The sequence below is a fragment of the Musca domestica genome, unplaced genomic scaffold (genome assembly GCF_030504385.1).
Source record: "Musca domestica strain aabys unplaced genomic scaffold, Musca_domestica.polishedcontigs.V.1.1 38, whole genome shotgun sequence".
Classification (NCBI taxonomy): domain Eukaryota; kingdom Metazoa; phylum Arthropoda; class Insecta; order Diptera; family Muscidae; genus Musca; species Musca domestica.
In genome coordinates, this window is record NW_026712324.1 from 2,279,104 (window position 1) to 2,297,974 (window position 18,871).

The following is an 18,871-nucleotide window of genomic DNA, read 5'->3' on the forward strand; positions in this document are numbered from 1 at the left end:
CAAACAAATATTGTTTGGAAAATTTTATCTCACTCGGAAATTAAAAACGACCTGCATTTTGTTCACAAAACTGCATGGACAGACGGATTGACATGCATAAATCGAATTAGAATGAATTCTATGAAGATCCTTCAAAGTAATTATGGGTCTATAATCTTAACACTATGTGGTGTGGGCTATAAAGAGTAAAGTAATTGACTGACTGATTGAATGACTTAAGCTGAAGTTAAATCTTGAAATTTTGGGTGAGGGTCACTCTTGGTCCTAACGGGTCAGACAAGGCTGGGTTTTTTTAAATTCGTACTAGAACGGTACCATAAGTATTAAAATGTACTAAAAATCGCCCCGTTGTATTTGAGGAATCAGTAGGGCTATATCTCTTACATTTGGAATGCGGGTCACTGATGAAGTCGATTGGGACGATTTGGAAAAATTACTATTGCATTGTTGGATTGAGGAGTAGAGATAGTTTTGGAAATTCGTCCTTATGTGCACGATAAGTACTAAATTTGGTATAATTTCTATTTTGGTGAACCAATGGAGCTGGAATAATGAAGTTTGCTAATAATTTGGGTATACCGATGCAGGCTAAGGAAATAGGTTGTTTTGAAAATTCGTACTTATGAGCACTAAATTCGGTACAATTTAAATTTTTGGGTAACCGGTGGAGTTGGAATCCTAAATTAGATTGTATTATGTAGGTAGTTTTGGAAATGTGTATTTTTACGTACATAAATGTACTAAATTTGGGATAATTTATATTTTAGAGAACCAATGGACTAATAAGATTTCTATCGCAGGATTGTGGTATTTAGGAAGTTTTGGGAATTCGTACTAATGTATACTTAATGGTACTAAATTCGGTACAATTTGGGATATAGAGTTAGTTTTGGAAATGTGTACTTTTACGTACTTAAATGTACTAAATTTGGTAAAATATGGACAAGTTATGGGTAAACCGATAGAGTTGGTATCCTGAAATTTGGGTTTGGAGGTAGTTTTCGAAATGTGTGGTTATGTGTACTTCATGGTAATTAATTGGACACATTTTGTATTTGGGCGAACCGATTGGGGTGGAACCCTGAAATTTGAAATTGGGATTACTGTGGGAGTGTATATTTGAAAAATCGTACTTATGTGTACTAAATTTAGTAAAATTCGGATTGGGGTGATCCGATAGGGCTGGAATCCTGAAGTTGGGGAATGAGATTTCTATGGGATTGTATGATTGAGCTTCGAAATAGTTTTGGAAATTTGGAGTATAGGATTGGGGTACTTAGGAAGTTTTGGAGATTCGTACTTATGTGCACTATAATTAGCACAATTTGGATTTGGGTGAACCGATTGAGCTGAAATTCCGAAATTTGATTTAAAGGTCACTGTGCCGGGTTAAGATATGGAGGTGGTTTTGGAAATGTGTACTATAATTGTTCGAAAAGTACTACGTGGTACTGTATTGGGTATTGGGTGAAAATTTTATATTGAGTACTATTTTGATATCTGGTGTTGGTTTTGGAAATGTGTACTATAATTGTTCAGAAAAGTACTAAATATCACTAATTTTGGAATTGAGTGAAGGAATAGAGGTGGAATCCCGAAGTTTGATATTGTGGTCTCTGTTGGTATCTCATGTTGAGATCAGGTGGTGGTTTTGCAAATGTGTACTATAATTGTTCGAAAAAGTACTAAATGGTACTAATTGCGGATCACTCTTGGTGTCTATGATGGATTGCAGATTGTTTTGGATATGCGTAGTAAATGTTACTAAATTTGGTACTTGTTAAAAACGTCAATAATGTTTAAAACCTGGGTGGAAACATTTTGTCAAACAGAATGAATTGTGCATTTGGCATACAAAAAATCCTATCTCGAACTGTTGGAACGAATCTAAAATTTTAAGGTATACCTTTTGCTGACGAAATAGCGGCCACTTGCTAGTTTGTAATAAATTAACACAAGTGTTGTTATTAAAATCATAATTTTTGCTAAATTTGCTAAATAGAACAAAAGCCACTCCGTAACTTAATCTGAATTTATTGTAATGCATCAATAGCGACATCTATCCTCCCATACGAATTTTCTTCTAATGTCGTCAATCAATCAAAATAATAATTGAGATGCATTGAAGCATTTAGGAAATGACATCAACATGAGTGGCGGATGATGGGTAAAACCCCTTTTGATTGCTTCCAAAGCCGTCGTCCAAAGACCTATAAAAGCCGAACTCTAAAACACGTCAGACTATCAGTTTAGGTTTGACTATTGTTAATACATAATTAGTTTTTGTTGATTAAAAACACAACAATACGGGAGCAGTTTTGAAAGATTTCTAAGCAAAATGTTCAGACTGGTAGGTCAAAGGGAAAGAAAAGCTTCAGGAAAATTTTTGAAAACATTTTTTCCCCAATTTTTTAGTTACTTTTCACCTTGGCTTTGGTTAACTTAAATGAGGCTTCCTTGTCGAATTTGCATTTGGTGGTACCCGACGATTCCTACACGGTTCTGAGCAGTGGCAAATTATCAGCATCCTCGTTGCGTGGCAGCAGTTCGGTATCACTGTCGAATGCAATTTCCGCCGAAGACACCTCCAACAGTGTGGAAAATGAAGAACAGGCCTCAGAGGAAGCCTCTGCCGCACCATCAGCCGCTGTTTCAGCACCATCACCCGCTCCTGCCTCCGGAGCACCAGCACAACCAACAAGTGCCCCAGCCGCTGCCTCGCCGGCTGGTGTAAATCGTGCTCGACCAAGTTCCAATTTGTCTGGTCTCTCATCGGTTAGTTTGTCTCGGCCCTCCGTTTTGGTATCTTCTTCCACAACGGCTCAAGCATCGGCCTCATCTCCCTTGGTCTCGGCCCGATCATCGACCACCATACAACATCGCATCTTGCCTGCCGAGACAATTCCCCTCCCCATTACCATCTCCCAGCGGCCTGGTTTGCGTACCGTCATTGCACCCGAAACCATAACCATTCAACAGCCCATCATTGCCCGAGTGGGCGAGGTTGTACAACAAATTCCCACCGCTGTATCCCACCAACGTCAAACTGTGGTTCACAAACACGCCCGGGTGGTAACACCCATTGTGGCACCCGCTGTTCGTACCCTCACATCTCAAATTGTCCGAGCCTATCACACTCCCTTGGTCTATGCTCCCCAAGTGACCACAAACTGAAACGGGGTCACCTTCAACCACTCTCATCTCAAGCGCTTAGAACATTTTTAGAGAGCAAATCGTAAATTTTGACAAATTCATTTTCATTCCACAATTTTGGTTTTATTTTTCTTCTTCACTAAGACTAAGTTTTTCATTTTCGTACTTTTACTGAAAACCCCATTTTCTTTGGCTGCCATAGACATAAATGTTAAGAAAACTCAATGAAATTCATTTTTTTATACACTTTTCGGCTATGTATGTAATTGGCTTAGTATTTAGATGAATAAAAAAAAGATTGTATTATCAGCAGAATTTCATTGGTTGATTTATTTGGGAAAGGGAGGTAAATGGGTCAAAAGGGTATTTTTGTTGAAGCTTCTGGAGAACATATGTGTGGGTGATTGTTGGATGGGAAATCTATATTTGTTGATTTAACTATGGGGACTACAATAGTATTGCAGGTGTGGGGTGAAATATTCTATGGCTCTTTTTCAGAAGCTGCGAGGTCTTCTAGTCACTGAAAACTCTAAATGCTAACTCTCAGGCAACTCAGTTGGAAATTATGAACCTTGAAGTGAAAAAAGGGGACAGCACCGAAAATGATCCACACACTTATATCTATTATGTTGAGCAGAAAACGTTGTATAGGCAGAGTCATTTGACTACAGAGTGTATAAACGCCAAAAAACGTGCCTCATCCGTTTCAAGACATTTGGAGTCGATCCAGTGCTGTCCTTCCGCCCGATGACTCTCGAATGTAGGATATGTAATAAATATATCTACACTCCTTCTGGTACCAGCCTCACAATGCGTTATATTAATAAAACAGTAAAGTAATTGAAATTTTGGTTGAGGATCACTCTTGTTCCGAAAGTGTCAGATAATGTTGGGTTATTGGAAATTAGTGCTAGAACAGTACGAAAAATACAAAAAGGCTTCTAAATATGGTACGTTTTGTATTTGACGATTTTTATTATTATTTTTTTTTAATTGAGAATGAGGGTCACAGATGGAGTGCATGACGGGTATACCAAAGAGTACGAAAAGTACTAAAATGTACAACATCAGATACTATTTCCTGTTATCTGAATGATTAGAGCTTACAACTTAAAATTTGAGGAGTAGGGTCGATGTAAGGAGTTGGCTTTGGATGTGTGTACTCATGTACACGAAAAGTACTAAAAGGTACTAAATTTGGTACAATTTGAATTTGGACTAACGGATGTAACTAGAATACTGGAATTTATAGATTAACATTATAGACGAAGTGTGGGATATGAAACGAAAAGTACAGAATGGTACAAATTTAGTACAATTTAAATTTTAGGAGAACTGGTAGAAACCTGAAATTGGATGCAAATTTCTATTGGATTGCATGATGTAGGTAGTTATGGAATTTTGTGCTCATGTGTACTAAATTCGGTACAATTTGGATTTGGGTAAATCAATAGAGCTGATATCCTGAATTTTGGAAATTCGATAACTGTCGGAGTATAATATTGGGATATAGTGATGGTTTTGGAAATTTGTACTTATATGTACTATAGGGGTGGAATTCTAAAATTTGGAATTGGGATTACTTTGGAAGTGTAGGATTGTTGTGTGTAGAAAGCTTTGGAAATTCATATTAATGTGTACCAAATGGTACTAAATTTGGTACAATTTGGATTCTGATGAACCAATAGAGCTCCTATCCTGATATAGTTTTGTAAATTTATACTTATATACTAAAATGTACTAAGTTTGGTATAATTTGGATTGGAGTCAATCGATATAGCTGAAATCCTTAAATTTGGAATTACGCTTTCTGTTGGAGTGTAGGATTACTAAATGGATATAGTTTTGGAAACTGTACTATATTTACTAAAATGTATAAATTTGTATTTGGGCGAACCGATAAGGGTAGAATCCGGAAATTTCGAATTAGGATTACTTTGGAAGCTTTGGAAATTCTTACTTATGTGCACTAAATGGAACTAAATTTGGATTAGAGTGAGTCGATAGAGGTTGAATTCTAGATGCTGAAATTCTTTGGAAGTGCAGGATTGTTGCATGTAGCAAACTTTGGAAATTCGTATTTATGCGTACTAAATTTGGATTCGGCTGAACCGATAGGGCTGTAATCCTGAAACTTGGAATTGGCATTATTGTTGGAGTCTAAATTGCGGTATTTAAGAAGCTTTGGAATTTCGTACTTATGTGTACTAAATGGTACTAAATTTGGTAAAATTTGGATTTAAGTGAACCAATAGGGCTGCAATTTATATTGCATTGTAGATGCAGGTTCTTATGGAAATTTGTACCTATGTGTACTAAATGATATTTAATTTGGCTCAAATTGGAATTATGGTTAACCTACATAGCTTGAATTCTGAAATTTGTCTAAGGGCCGTTGTGCATGTGTAGCCTGGACATATGGAGGTGGATTCGGAAATATGCATCATATTTATACGAAAAGTACTGAATGATATTAAATTTGATATTGGGTGAAGGGATAAAGATAAAATTCTGAAATTTGATATTTGAATTACTGATGTTATCTGTGTTTGAGATTTGGCGGTGGTTTGGAAAATCAGCCTATATTTGTACGAAAAGTACTACGTGGTACTAAATTGTGTATGGGGTGAATGGATAGAGCTGCCAATTTTTGAAAACTTGATATTGAGGTCTCTGTAGGTATTTGTGATTAAGAAATGGAGTTGATTTTGGAAATGTGTACTATAATTGTACGAAAAGTACTAATTGGTACTGAATTTGGCATCGGGTCAAGGAATAGAGCTGTAATCCCCAAATTTTATATTTAGGTGTCTGTTGGTATCTAATGTTGAGATCCGGTTATGGTTTTAGAAATGTGTACTATAATTGTAGGAAAAGTACTAAATAGTACCAATTTTGGTATTGGGTGAAGAAATAGAGCTGGAATTCTAAAATTTGATATGGACGTCACTGTTGGTGTCTGCGGTTGAGAGAAGGAGCTGGTTTTGGAAATGCTTACTATAATTGTACAAAATGGTACTAAATTGGATGTTGGGTGAATGAATGAATCCAGAGTCCCGAAATTTGGTATAGATATCACTGTTGGTGCCTGTGGTTAAGATATGAAGGTGGTTTTGGAAATGTGTACTATACTTTTTTGAAAAGTATTAAATGGTACTAAATTGGTTATTGGGTTAAGGGATAGAGCTAGAATCCAGAAATTTGATATTGATGTATTTCTTGGTATCTTACCTTGAGATCTGGAGTTGGTCTTGCAAATGCGTACCATAATTGTTAGTGAATGTTACTAACTTTGGAACACTGTTGGTGTCTAGGTTGGAGATATTACTAAATTGTGTGTTGGGTAAAGGGTTAGAACTAGAAATTTTGAAATTTGATAGCGAGGTCAACTTTTGTCCCTAGTGTTAACGTACGTTGAAGTACTTTTAAACAGAAAAATTTGATATGGGTTCAATGTGCAATGGTTTTACTATTATCCTCCTCGGTAAACTTCAAAATGAAAGATTTTGAAGACTCGGGGTCTAAGACTAAAAAAAAGCATTTACAACCTCGAATGTATCCTGACTTGTTTTCAACAAAAAATCCTAGGGACATAGCTTAGGCTGTATTGGAAATGTATTGATGATGCATTCCAGCCATAAAAAGTTTTACCATTTCCCCTAATCTCCCCCGTTATGTTTGTGGCGGCATTGTTCATTATCTTTCAAGTGCTTATTATTTGTCCCTACATTGTTACATAATATTGACCTTTTAAACGTTTCCATAGACCACTTCTTATGTAATTGCAAATCATTGCGACGTCAATACACTCGCTATTACCAAATACATATTCCTTTCCGCCATTCATGCATCCATCCCAACCCATCTTTCCATTTGTCCACCCAATTTCCAATGTATCGAAACTCAGTTCGACGAGAGCATGTCATTCATGTGAAACCAATAGAAATTTAATCGGATTTCATTTACCCATCTTCTTCTGCTACTGCTCCCGCTCCCGCTGCTGTGCTTCTACTTCCTTCCATTTTGTTCTTTCGATTGTTTGATTTTGTTACCAAGTTCAACTTTTCGTTTCAGTGATTTCTATGTTCAGCTGTCACAATAATTTGCAGCAGTTTCTTTTTTTCTGTTGTTATTGTTTATCAGATTTCAAAATGGTGAGTTTTTTTGCGATCCAATATTTGTTACTGATTATGTAATGGAATGACATTTGAAAGCCTAGGAGGTTGTATTCTACTGGGTGTAAGGGCTTTAATTCTCAATAGCAAGTGCCCACACCTTCTTCAACTAAAAGTCTATCTAAAAATTTTTAATTCGTTCCAACAGTTCGTGTTAGGTCTTTACATGTCCTACACCATGCTATGGAGGATATATTAGGTTTGTGATACCGTTTGTAGCTCATCGAATAATCATTTTAGACTCCTGACAAGCGTATAATTCTAATTCGATTCGATTTAGTCATACTCGACCGTCGGTCTATCTTAATCATGCTATCTTCCGAAAGAATTGAGCTAAAGTTCAGAAATTTAGTACACTTGCGTTTTGGTCATGGACTTAGATCCAGTTCGAAGATGGGTTATATTGACCATATTTTTTCGTATTGCCCTCTTTAAACATTTCCAAGATTATATGCAAAATTTTCAACGGAATTGTCTGGAATTTGTTATTTGAAGGTGGTTACGGATTCCTAACCACCTTGTTAACATAAGTCCACATTGCGGTATGGCTCCCATATATCGATACCTACTCATTTGAAGAATATCGACGATCTTCGGCATATTTTCGAAGGGAACTGTGTCTGGAATATGGTATTCGTAAATGTTTAGGGTTCATAACCAACTTGCAAAAAAAAAAGAGTTAATATAGGTCCATATTGAGGTAAAACTCCCATTAGTACTAACGGAACTCTATCTTTATTCGGTATTCTAATGGATTTCCCTAATTTTACAAATTTTCCGAAATTTCGTATTTGAAGTTTCTAATAAGTATCTAACTGGCTTATAAAATATTTTTGATATGGGCTTTTGAATTCGTGTTTATCATGGCGGAGGATATCAAAAGTCCGGTCTGACTACAAAATCTACAATCTGTTCAGTTTGATGAAAATTTTTAATTTTCAGACTTTGAAGGTTTTATATATTATTATTAGGAGGACATTACTAAAACCATTGCTCAATGGCCCCAAATCCAATTTTTCCGTCTAAAACAATGTTAACGTCTCCATATGTAAACTATAAAAACCAACAGTGACTTCAATATGAAATTTCAGAACTTCAGCTCTATCCCTAGACCCAGAACCAAATTTAGTAATATTTAGTACGCATATCCAAAACAATCTACATCTCTTCATCCTAGAGACCAACGGTGATGCAACATTAGTACCATTTAGTACTTTTCGAACAATTATAGTATACAATTGTAAAACCACCACCAGATCCCAACAGCAGATACCAATAGAGACTTCAATATGAAATTTTTGGGTTCCAGCTCTATGCATTAAGTAATTTTCTAAAAATTATAGCACGAATTTTCAAAACAATCTCCATATATCAACCTCAGATGCTAACAGTGACCTTAATATCAAATTTCACGCCTTCACCTCTTAAATTTCCCCCATTACTAAATTTAGTACTATTATAATACACATATCCCAAACCAGCTTCTTATCTCAACCACAGACACCATCAGTGACGTCCATATCAAATTTCGTGATTATCTTCACCCAATTTAGTACCACTTAGTACTTTTCAAACAATTATAGTACACATTTCCAAAAACTACCTCCCTATCTCAATTCAAGATACCAACAAAGACCTCAATATCAAATTTGAGGATACCAGTTCTATGCCTTCACCCAACACCAAGTATAGTACAATTTAGTATTTTTCCCACTATTTTAGTACACATTTTCAAAAACACCTCCATATCTCAATTACAGATACCAGCAGTTATATAAATATCAAAAATATAAAAAAACCTTCGCCCAATACCCAATTTAGTACCACGTACTTTTCGAAAAATAATAGTACATATTTTCAAAAACACCTCAATAACAGACATCAGGCGTGACATATATATAAAATTTTAGGATATCAGCTCTAGTCATTCTCCCAATACCAAATGTAGTAATATTTAGTACTTTTTGTACAAATATGGTAAATATATCCATAACCAGCTCCATATCTCAATTGAAAATACCAACAGTAATCTGAAAATCAAATTTTAGAATTTTATCTATATCCCTTCACCCATTATGAAATATATTACCATTCGGTACTTTTCGTACAATTATAGCATACATTTTTTTAAAACCATCTTCATATTTCAATAGTACCTCAATATCAAATTTGGGTATTCCAGCAGTATACCTTCACCCAATACTATATATGGTACCGTTTAGTACTTTTCGTACAATTATAGTACATATTCCCAAAACCACCTCAATATCGTAATTCCAGATACCAACAGAGATCTCAATATAAAATTTGGGTATTCCAGCCCTATCCCTTCACCCAATTCAAAATATACCAGTACCATTCGGTACTTTTCCTAAGATTATAGTACACATTTCCAAACCTACCTCCATATCACAATTTCATATACCAAAAGAGACCTCAAAATCAAATTCCGGGATTCTAGCCCTATCCCTTTACCAAAGATCAAATTTAGTACCATTCAGTACCTTTCGTACAATTATAGTACAAATTTTCAAAACCAAGTCCATACCTAATTTCTAGATGCCAATAGAAACCTCAATAACAAATTAGATTGGAATTCGTCCTAAACTAATTTTTTTCAAATTTAGTACCATTTAGTACAGTTCGAACACTTAATACACATTTCCAAACCCAGCTTTATATATCAAACTTACTTTCCAACCTAGATTCTCATACCAAATTTCAAGTCATTCAGGGCTGTCACAGAAACCATGTCGGTTTTGCTTATTGTCGTTTTTGTAAACCAATGTTGGTTTCATTTGGTGTCATGAAACCAAGTTGGTTTTGTCAATTTCGAATGTAAATAAAACCAATGTTCGAAACAGCTGTTGTTGCTTACATGTGTTATTTGTCATTGAAATATCAGTAAAAGTAAAGTAAATAAAAAAAGGAATAAGTCGCTATAAATAAAGTAAGATGGCATCAGCAGTGGTAGTTTTTGTGTTGTTGGACGAAGAACGCTCAGAAAAGGTGACGAGAAAAGCTCTTAGAGATTTCAGCAACCCACTGGAGTTGCCGGAGATAGCGTAAGTAAATTTTTTTATTGTGAATTTACTCATAAAGCTGCTTTGCAGATTTATGGTTTATGGTCCTTTAAAAATTCTTTAAAAAATCCTTAAAAAATCCACGTTTATAGTCATTTAAAAAATCTTAAAAAAATCCACGTTTATAGTCATTTAAAAAATCTTAAAAAAATCCACGTTTATAGTCATTTAAAAATTCTTTAAAAAAATCCACGTTTATAGTCATTTAAAAAATCTTAAAAAATCCACGTTTATAGTCATTTAAAAAATCTTAAAAAATCCACGTTTATAGTCATTTAAAAAATCTTAAAAAAATCCACGTTTATAGTCATTTAAAAAATTTTAAAAATCCATGTTTATGGTCCTTTAAATATCCTTTTAAAATTCTTTAAAAAAATCCACGTTTATAGTCCTTTAAAATTCTTTAAAAAAATCCACGTTTATAGTCCTTTAAAATTCTTTAAAAAAATCCACGTTTATAGTCATTTAAAAAATCTTAAAAAATCCACGTTTATAGTCATTTAAAAAATCTTAAAAAATCCACGTTTATAGTCATTTAAAAAATCTTAAAAAAATCCACGTTTATAGTCATTTAAAAAATCTTTAAAAAATCCACGTTTATAGTCATTTAAAAAATCTTTAAAAAATCCACGTTTATAGTCATTTTAAAATTCTTTAAAAAAAATCCACGTTTATAGTCCTTTAAAAATTCTTTAAAAAAATCCACGTTTATAGTCCTTTAAAAATTCTTTAAAAAAATCCACGTTTATAGTCCTTTAAAAATTCTTTAAAAAAATCCACGTTTATTGTCCTTTAAAAATTCTTTAAAAAATCCACGTTTGTAGTCATTTGAATATCCTTTAAAAATTGTTTAAAAAATCCACATTTTTGGATATCCTTTAAAAATTGTTTAACAAATCCACATTTTTAGTCCTTTGAATATCCTTTAAAAATTGTTTAAAAATCCAAAGCAAATGAAAAGTGTCAGCTCTAAGCAACTTGGTTTATTTCGAATAACAAAACCAATAACATTGGCTTCTATGACAACCAAAACCGATAAAATTCTAATTCGAATATAAAACCGATAACATAGATTTTCATGACACCAAATCATTTTTTCTTTTCGTTTTTAAAACCAGTAGTGACAAAATTGGTTTCTGTGACAGCCCTGATTATTTCACATAATACCTAGCCATACCATTTTAGAAGTTTGGTACCATTTCGTAACCTTAGAGTTCGAAATTCCAAAAACAATTTGCTGCATCTATCATGCATCTCTCTATCAGTGACTCTCATACCAAATTCTTGCTCATTTCCTTTGCCCAATAAAAATTATTCAAATTTTAGTACTTTTCTTATCCTTTTAGTATGGACTTTCAAAAACCCAGCCTTATCACACACCTACGCACCAAGCCTAGCCTTCGTGCAAAATTTCAAGATTCTAGCTTCAGCCGTTTCATTTGGGCGTTAATTGTAGGTCAGTCAGTCAGTTATTTCACTACACTATTATATACATAAATTATCCGATAAAAGGATAAAAATACTTGTTCCTGTTCTCAGTTTTCATCCCCGTCCTCAACTAAAAACCTAGGAATAATGGACATTTATTGGCCAAAGAATAACTAAATATTTCGGGTGATATCTCCGAAAAATGTTTGTAGGTTGAATTAAATAGTTACAATTGTAAAAATTGATTTGAAAACTAATTATTTGATAATGGCAATTTTGGCTGGAAATATACGATAAAATGTAAGGCATTAGAGGGTGCACAAATTTCAAATTGTCATTTCTCATAAACTTAATAATTTTCTGCTGATGAATCTTTGACAACAAAAATAAAATTTTGAAAGTAAATAATTCCTAAATCTTATCCATAATATTGTGTCAGTATTGCAAAATCTATTATCTCAGTCATTCGATTATCTTAGGTCATCTCTACGTCATAAGATTAAGATTATCGAAATCGAATTTATATTTATATTATATATACCAATATGATGTAAATTGAATAATATAACTCGCATTATATAAATGTTGAAATATGATCACATTGACAATTTAATCTCTTTCGTTGTATTCAATTAAGTTTATAACATAAATAAATTTTTAATCTCACACATCGTAATTCATACATGTGGGTGGGCAAATATAAGATAACTGATGACGTGTAATAAGTAATATGTGTGATATAACTATATTACTTTGTAATATATACTTTATAAGCGATTGGATTATGAAATTTAGAGTGAGTGGTCTTATGTAGGGGTGAGGTAAGTGTCGGGGTACAAGGGCTTAGAAAGCAAAAGTAAAACAAATGCTTTCAATTTTTGCAAGATGTTTTTTTTAATAAAAAAATAAATATGTTTAAAATATATTTTGACATGCTTTATGTTCTTGTGTTTGTATATGTATTTGGACTTACAAATAATCAGATGTTTCTTTCGCCTTTTAGAGAGTTATGGTTATTCAAAATATTTACATTTTTTGAGTAATTGCAGAAGGAGTGGTCCAATCTTCACACAAGCTCTCGTGTTGATAAAAATATTGGGTTGTGCGAAATTTTGAGACAATAGGATGATTATGATTGTTCAAAATATTAGGCCTTTGTGGTATGGTACATAATAGAGTCGACTGATATTGTTAATTTTCGCACCTAAGCTATCACTGATGCAAATATGAGGATTGGAAATTTAGAACAAAATCAGATGATCCTTTCTTGTTGTAAATTAAGTTCTGTAAAAATGTTAACCTTTTGTTGGTGGAGGTACCAGGAGGATGAGTCTTGCCCGCCTTGGAACTCGACCTTAGTTTAAAAGTACTAAATGTGGATAAAATTACATACTCAACTCGAGAGTTATTGTCAGACGGACAAACATCCCTGGATCGACTCCAAATGTCCTGAAACAAATTTTGTCTAAAACTGTTCTTTCGATGTTCACCCTTTAACCGCATCAATTGATTTATGCCCTCTGTGGCCATATGGCTGAGGATATAAAAATAGAACCTCAAACACGGGTTTTTTAAAAAATAAGTTTTTAGTAACATCAGAGCCGCAAACGCGGATTTTAAAGAATTTCCTTTTTTTCGTGGATGCACTGATCCTTCACTGTCGATTTTTAACTAATATTATATCGAGTGTCGATTGAGCCACAAGAATTTTAAAAGAATATATTTTAAAGAACCCACAAATGTGAATTTAAAAAAAAAAATGTTTTTTTAAAGATCCACGAAACGATTTCTAAGAAAGGCCCATCAGAGAATTTCTTAAATATACTTTTTCAAGGACCCACGAAGCCTCAAACGTGAATTTAAAAAAAAAAAAATTTGAACCCACTGAGCCTCAACCGTGGATTTTAAGAAGTATTTTATCGAGGCTCAATAGAGCCACAAATGAGGATTTGAAAAAAATTAACGAATGTGATTTTTTTTTAAAGATCTACAAAACGATGTTTAAGAAATATATTTTCCAGGATCATCATAGGATTTCATAAATATATTTTTGAAGGACTCTCGAAGCCATAAACGTCGATTTTAAGTGTATATTTTAAGGACTATCAGAATATATCTTAACCACATTTTTACAATGATCAACTGAGCCACAAACGTGAATTTTTAAGGAATATTTTCTCAGGCACCAATAGATTCTTAAACATGGATTTGCAAGGAACGATAGTTTTAAGGATCCACGAAACGGTGTATAAAACATATATTTTCAATGACCATCAGAGGATTTCTTAAAAATATTTATTTTTCCTGGGCCCATGAAGCCTATATTTTAAGGACTATCTGAAGATATCTCCAGGATCAACTGAGTCACAAATGTGAATTTTTAAGCACCCACCGATTCTTAAACGAGAGGCTCAAACGAGGATTTTTAACAAATATTTCTTCAAGGAAATTTAAAGAGACATAAACGGGAATTTTTATAGCCCATTTTTTCAAGGATCCTCAGGGTCACAATCTTGAATTTGTAACGAATATTTTTTCTGTGTCACAAACTTGCGTGGGTCAAGGGTATTTTTATTTTTTCAAGGATCAACCGAAATTTAGAAAAATCATCAAGAACCAATTGAGGACAAACGTGTGTATTTTAAGAATATTTTTTAAGGACTCTGCGTATCATTACCATGAGATTTTGAGCCGCAAACCTGGTTTTTAGATATATTTTTTAAATGATTATAATATATAATTTTCCAGAAAAAAAGTTCTTCGTGATGGAATTCAAGCGTGAAAATTTAATTTCTTTATATTTGGCATATCGCAATATTCCATTCGGCAAATATTGAAGGATGAAAAATGAGCCATTGAAATTCCAAAAAGTGCAAGAAGTTACACCGCAACAGAAAGAAAATAGACTCCAAAGAGCTAAAGAGTTGCTTGGCTTGGCCAAATTTGGTGAACTGGTGAACCAAATCCGGCAGTTCACCACATTCGTCTTACCGAATTGCCGAATTTGGTTTTCTCCGATGAGAAAACCAATTTCACCATTCGTTGTCCAGCAGTTTGTAAACAAACAAAATGATCGTGTTTACTTGCCAAAGAGGTCAGCTGAAAATGTGCACCTTCCGTTGGCCACCAGAATTCAAGCACCAGTCATGGTAAAGGTGTGGGCTGCCATAACAGCTGATGGTCGCTCTCCTCTCGTATTAATCGACCGTGGCATCAGAATAAATGCCGAATATTATTGCGAAAATATTCTGGAGTGTGTAATAAAGCCTTGGGCAGGCAAACATTTCGGCCGCAGACCTTGGACATTCCAACAGGACTCAGCACCATCGCACTCAGCAAGCGCCACCCACCAATGGTTACAAAATGAGGTTCTTCGCTTCATTTCCAGCGCACAATGGCCACCAAAATATCCGGATACTAATCCGTTGGACTAGTGTGTCTAGAGTATTTTGAAAAGCAAGGTTGGCACTAAAAAATACCAAAGTGTCGATCACCTCAAGCAAACGCGTCGCCGAGAATGGGCCAAAATACCGCAGAACAACATTCGGGCAGCGTGTGACGGTTTCATTGGCCGTTTGAAGGCCATAATTCATACCAAAGTTGACCAATTCAAACCATTTTAAACTTTTTCTAAAATTTGATGCAATTTCCGAATTTTTTTTTTTCAATAAAAAAAATTAAAAATTATGGCGTTTGACTTTCTTGCAGTTTTTTTATCGCACCCTGTAGATTTTCTCAAGGATGTTTTCAAGAACAAAAAACATTGTTTTTAAACAATATTTTCCCAAGAACCATTTTTTTTTTCAAGGACCAAGTTTCGGATTTTAAGACAAATTTTCGAGACCAGCAGATTGAATATCGTGACGATTAAAGAACTTTTTTCATGTCCAAAAAATCTGCACTTTTAACAAATATTTTTTTAAGAACAAGTAAAGTCATTATCATGGATTAAAATATATATAAGAATTTGTTTAATTTTTTTTTTGAATTTTTTAAAGGACTAATACTTAGAACCAAAGGACGGGAAATTGTGACTTTTTAAGAATATTTTTGGCGAGGACAAAAAACTGGATTTTTTAAAAATATTTTTTCAATGATTAACAGAGGCAATTGTGAATTTCTGAATATTTTTTGAACAGTGCTTGATTTCTTTTCTCTACACTTTTTCCTCGAGTGTACGCAAATCACATTCTTCGATTTGTGGCTTTTGAACAGTGTCTATGTCAAAGATTTCCAGATTGTCTGCATTTTTAGAACATGGAAACTGGTTTGGTTGGTCCCCGTTTTCAATTCACATTGAATTCAATTAAAAAAAGCAAAAAAAAAAAAAAAATACTTTGCAATAACACCAAGACAAGACATGAAATCACACACGTTACAAAAATACGAGACACTCAAAACCAAAAATATGCAACCAGAGACAACAAAGATCATAAAAGATATGCGGATGTTGGTTGGTTGGTTGTTTGGATCGGATTCATCCAATTTCAGATTTTAATTTATGGCCAAAACACACTCTCTTTTTCTTTTGCACAATTTCATTTAACAAAATTGGTAACACTACTACGATTAGACATTATTACAATATACAAAAAAATAAACATACATACATACATAAATACCATTAACATTTATACACTTGGAAGAGGGTGGTGGAGGTGGAAGGGGGAGGTCTTCCACTAATTATTATGGTTATTGTAAACCGGTCGTATATCCAAAAAATCCAAACTTTCTTTTACCTTCTCCGTGTGATGGACCGTGTGATTGAGATTTGTGGGTGCCACATAGCCGAGAGCCCTACCCCGCGGCGAGATCACCAAATGGGCATAGGATTGCGATGAGCCCTGATAGGATACAACCGAGGGTGCGGCATCAATGACCAGCGACTTGGAGGTGACCGGCTGACCCAGTGTGGTAAAGAGGACACAGCAACAGAGCAAACCCACCAAAGGAATTGTGAAATGGTGCTGCTTTAGGTGCAGAGGTGGGGATTCCAGGTGAGGCAAATTGGCGGCCACCAAAAATTGAAATGGAAATTTATGACACACAGACCATATTAATTATAGATTTTACAACAAATCACACTTACTTTGTTGTTCATGATGTTGGACAACTTGGTTGGACGGATCGATGACTGACTGACTGGAATGGCCGCCTGGCTGTTTCGTTGTTTATGGTCTGAAAGAGCTCCACTCACTGACGCTTTGTTTTGGTGATCAACAAAAAACACAAAAACAAAACAAAAATTATTTAGTTTTTCTTGTAATTGTGTTGTTGTTATTATTGTTATTTGCTTTTTGTTAAATGTTTATATCTTTGGTTATGGGTTTATTTTGTTGTCGCTGTGAATGGCTGGTTGGATGGATGGAGTGGCAATTGCTTTGGCATTAACGCGCCGGCTATTGGTGTTGTTTTGTGGTCGTTACTTCTTAAGAGTAACTCAAGAGCAGAGCAGAGTGGAGCACCAGCAACAGCTGCAGTTGATCTGCAAGCCAACATTGCTCGGAATTGAGTGATTTAGTTTGAAAATCTGGCAGGAAGGTAAGCTAATGCTTCACAACAAATATTCATACATATGTATGGGCACACAATTATTTATTTACGTAAACCAAACAAACAAATAACAGCAACAACAACGGCAATAACAACAACAATCGATTGATGTCAGAATACCGAAATATGTACCCAAACCCAAAGGTAGTAGAGTTTGGTAGTAGGTAACTTAAGAAACTCCATTCCATCAGTTCCTTCCTCCCTTCCGTTTCATCCGTCCGACGAAGCCATGCAATAGACGGCAACAAAATCACACAATGCTTGGCAATTGTTTCAGCTCGATTTTTTCGCGCTCATGTTCATGTTGCTTTTTGCTGTTAATTTTTTTATTTGATGCCAGTGTTTTTTTTTTGTGCACAACAAAAAAGTGAAGGTTGTACTCCGTATGAAATATAGACAGACAGACGGACAGACAGACTAACAACCAACCATGTATGTAGAGTTGTAATAACATTTACTCAACTCTGTGTACCTTTTAGAAATAAAAAGGCACGGCTTATAACATTTTTTCCCCGACGTGTTGAAAGCCTTTGCAAACATTATTAATAAAATTCAGAAACTGCAGGTGATATGCGGCAACTTGAAGGGAGCTACGTACGGTCGTCCATGTTTTCAATTATAAATTATAGCCTTATGTAATTATACCCACAGCCATATTGCTACAGAGGGTATATATCATTTGATATGGTCTAAACGTGCCTAATCGAAATAATGGTTTTCAACCCCAGGTCTCTTTGGACCAAATACGTTTCAGGACATTTGGAGCCGTATAGCATTTGATACGGCCAAAATCTGCCTCATCGAAATAACAGTTTTCGACCCCAGGTCTCTTTGGACCAAATCCGTTTCAGGACATTTGGAGTTGATCTAGCAATGTCCTCCGTCTGTCTGGCTGTTGCGCACGATAACCATCGAAGGGAGTATTCTATTTGATCCAAACTTGGTACATCGTAATATTATTATCAAACTAAGATCGTGTTCGGAGATGGGCAATATCGGTCCACTCCTTTTGGTACCTCCCCACAAAAGGTCGAAATTTTCCAAAAAAAAATATATATTTTACTGCACCGAAAGAGAAAGGATAATCCAATTTGCTCTAACTTTGCAAATCCTAATAATTTCATGAGTGCTACGTCATGTGCGAATATGGACAATATCGGTCCTCTCCGTCAAGTACCTCCCCCACAAGGCGTCAAAATTTGGAATAAATACAACTCTTATAACATGTGATGTAAGAGTCCGTTTGTCTGGTGTGAAGATGGAATATATCGGTCCACTCTTTCGGGTACCTTCTTCACAAAGGGTTCAAATTTTGAATATCTATGATGTTCATAAAACGCGAAGTTAACATCCGATGCCATTCAGACTTGGCAAATCTTAATATTTCCATCAACGCAAGATCTCTGTTAAAAATGGTAGAGATCGGACCATTCCTTCTGCTACCTCTGAGGGTTTGCAAACAATATTTGTCCGGCCCAA

At 34.7% G+C, this 18,871-nt stretch overlaps 3 protein-coding genes across 4 annotated transcripts in view; 2 read left to right on the plus strand and 1 right to left on the minus strand.

Moving 5' to 3' along the window:
• LOC101891287 (calphotin-like) overlaps nucleotides 1–18,871 on the plus strand; it is a 53,802-nt gene that overhangs the window by 18,274 nt on the left and 16,657 nt on the right. The gene's annotated exons all lie outside the window — the stretch shown is intronic.
• Nucleotides 2,229–3,468, plus strand: LOC101887335 (mucin-7). The gene is made up of 2 exons (XM_005182591.3): nucleotides 2,229–2,350; nucleotides 2,416–3,468. Exons 1-2 carry the CDS (start codon nucleotides 2,339–2,341, stop codon nucleotides 3,172–3,174), a joined length of 771 nt encoding a protein of 256 aa, XP_005182648.1. The 5' UTR covers nucleotides 2,229–2,338; the 3' UTR covers nucleotides 3,175–3,468.
• Nucleotides 16,270–17,360, minus strand: LOC101901797 (uncharacterized). 2 transcript variants are annotated; one of them, XM_005182590.4, is made up of 2 exons: nucleotides 16,929–17,360; nucleotides 16,270–16,806 (listed from the first exon to the last, which is right to left on the minus strand). In XM_005182590.4, the coding sequence occupies exons 1-2, from the start codon at nucleotides 16,938–16,940 to the stop codon at nucleotides 16,519–16,521; spliced, it is 300 nt and encodes a 99-aa protein (XP_005182647.1). In that variant the 5' UTR covers nucleotides 16,941–17,360; the 3' UTR covers nucleotides 16,270–16,518. The 2 variants fall into 2 exon arrangements, with proteins under 2 accessions (XP_005182647.1, XP_011292129.1); XM_011293827.3 differs by having other exon boundaries at nucleotides 16,274–16,809; nucleotides 16,929–17,359.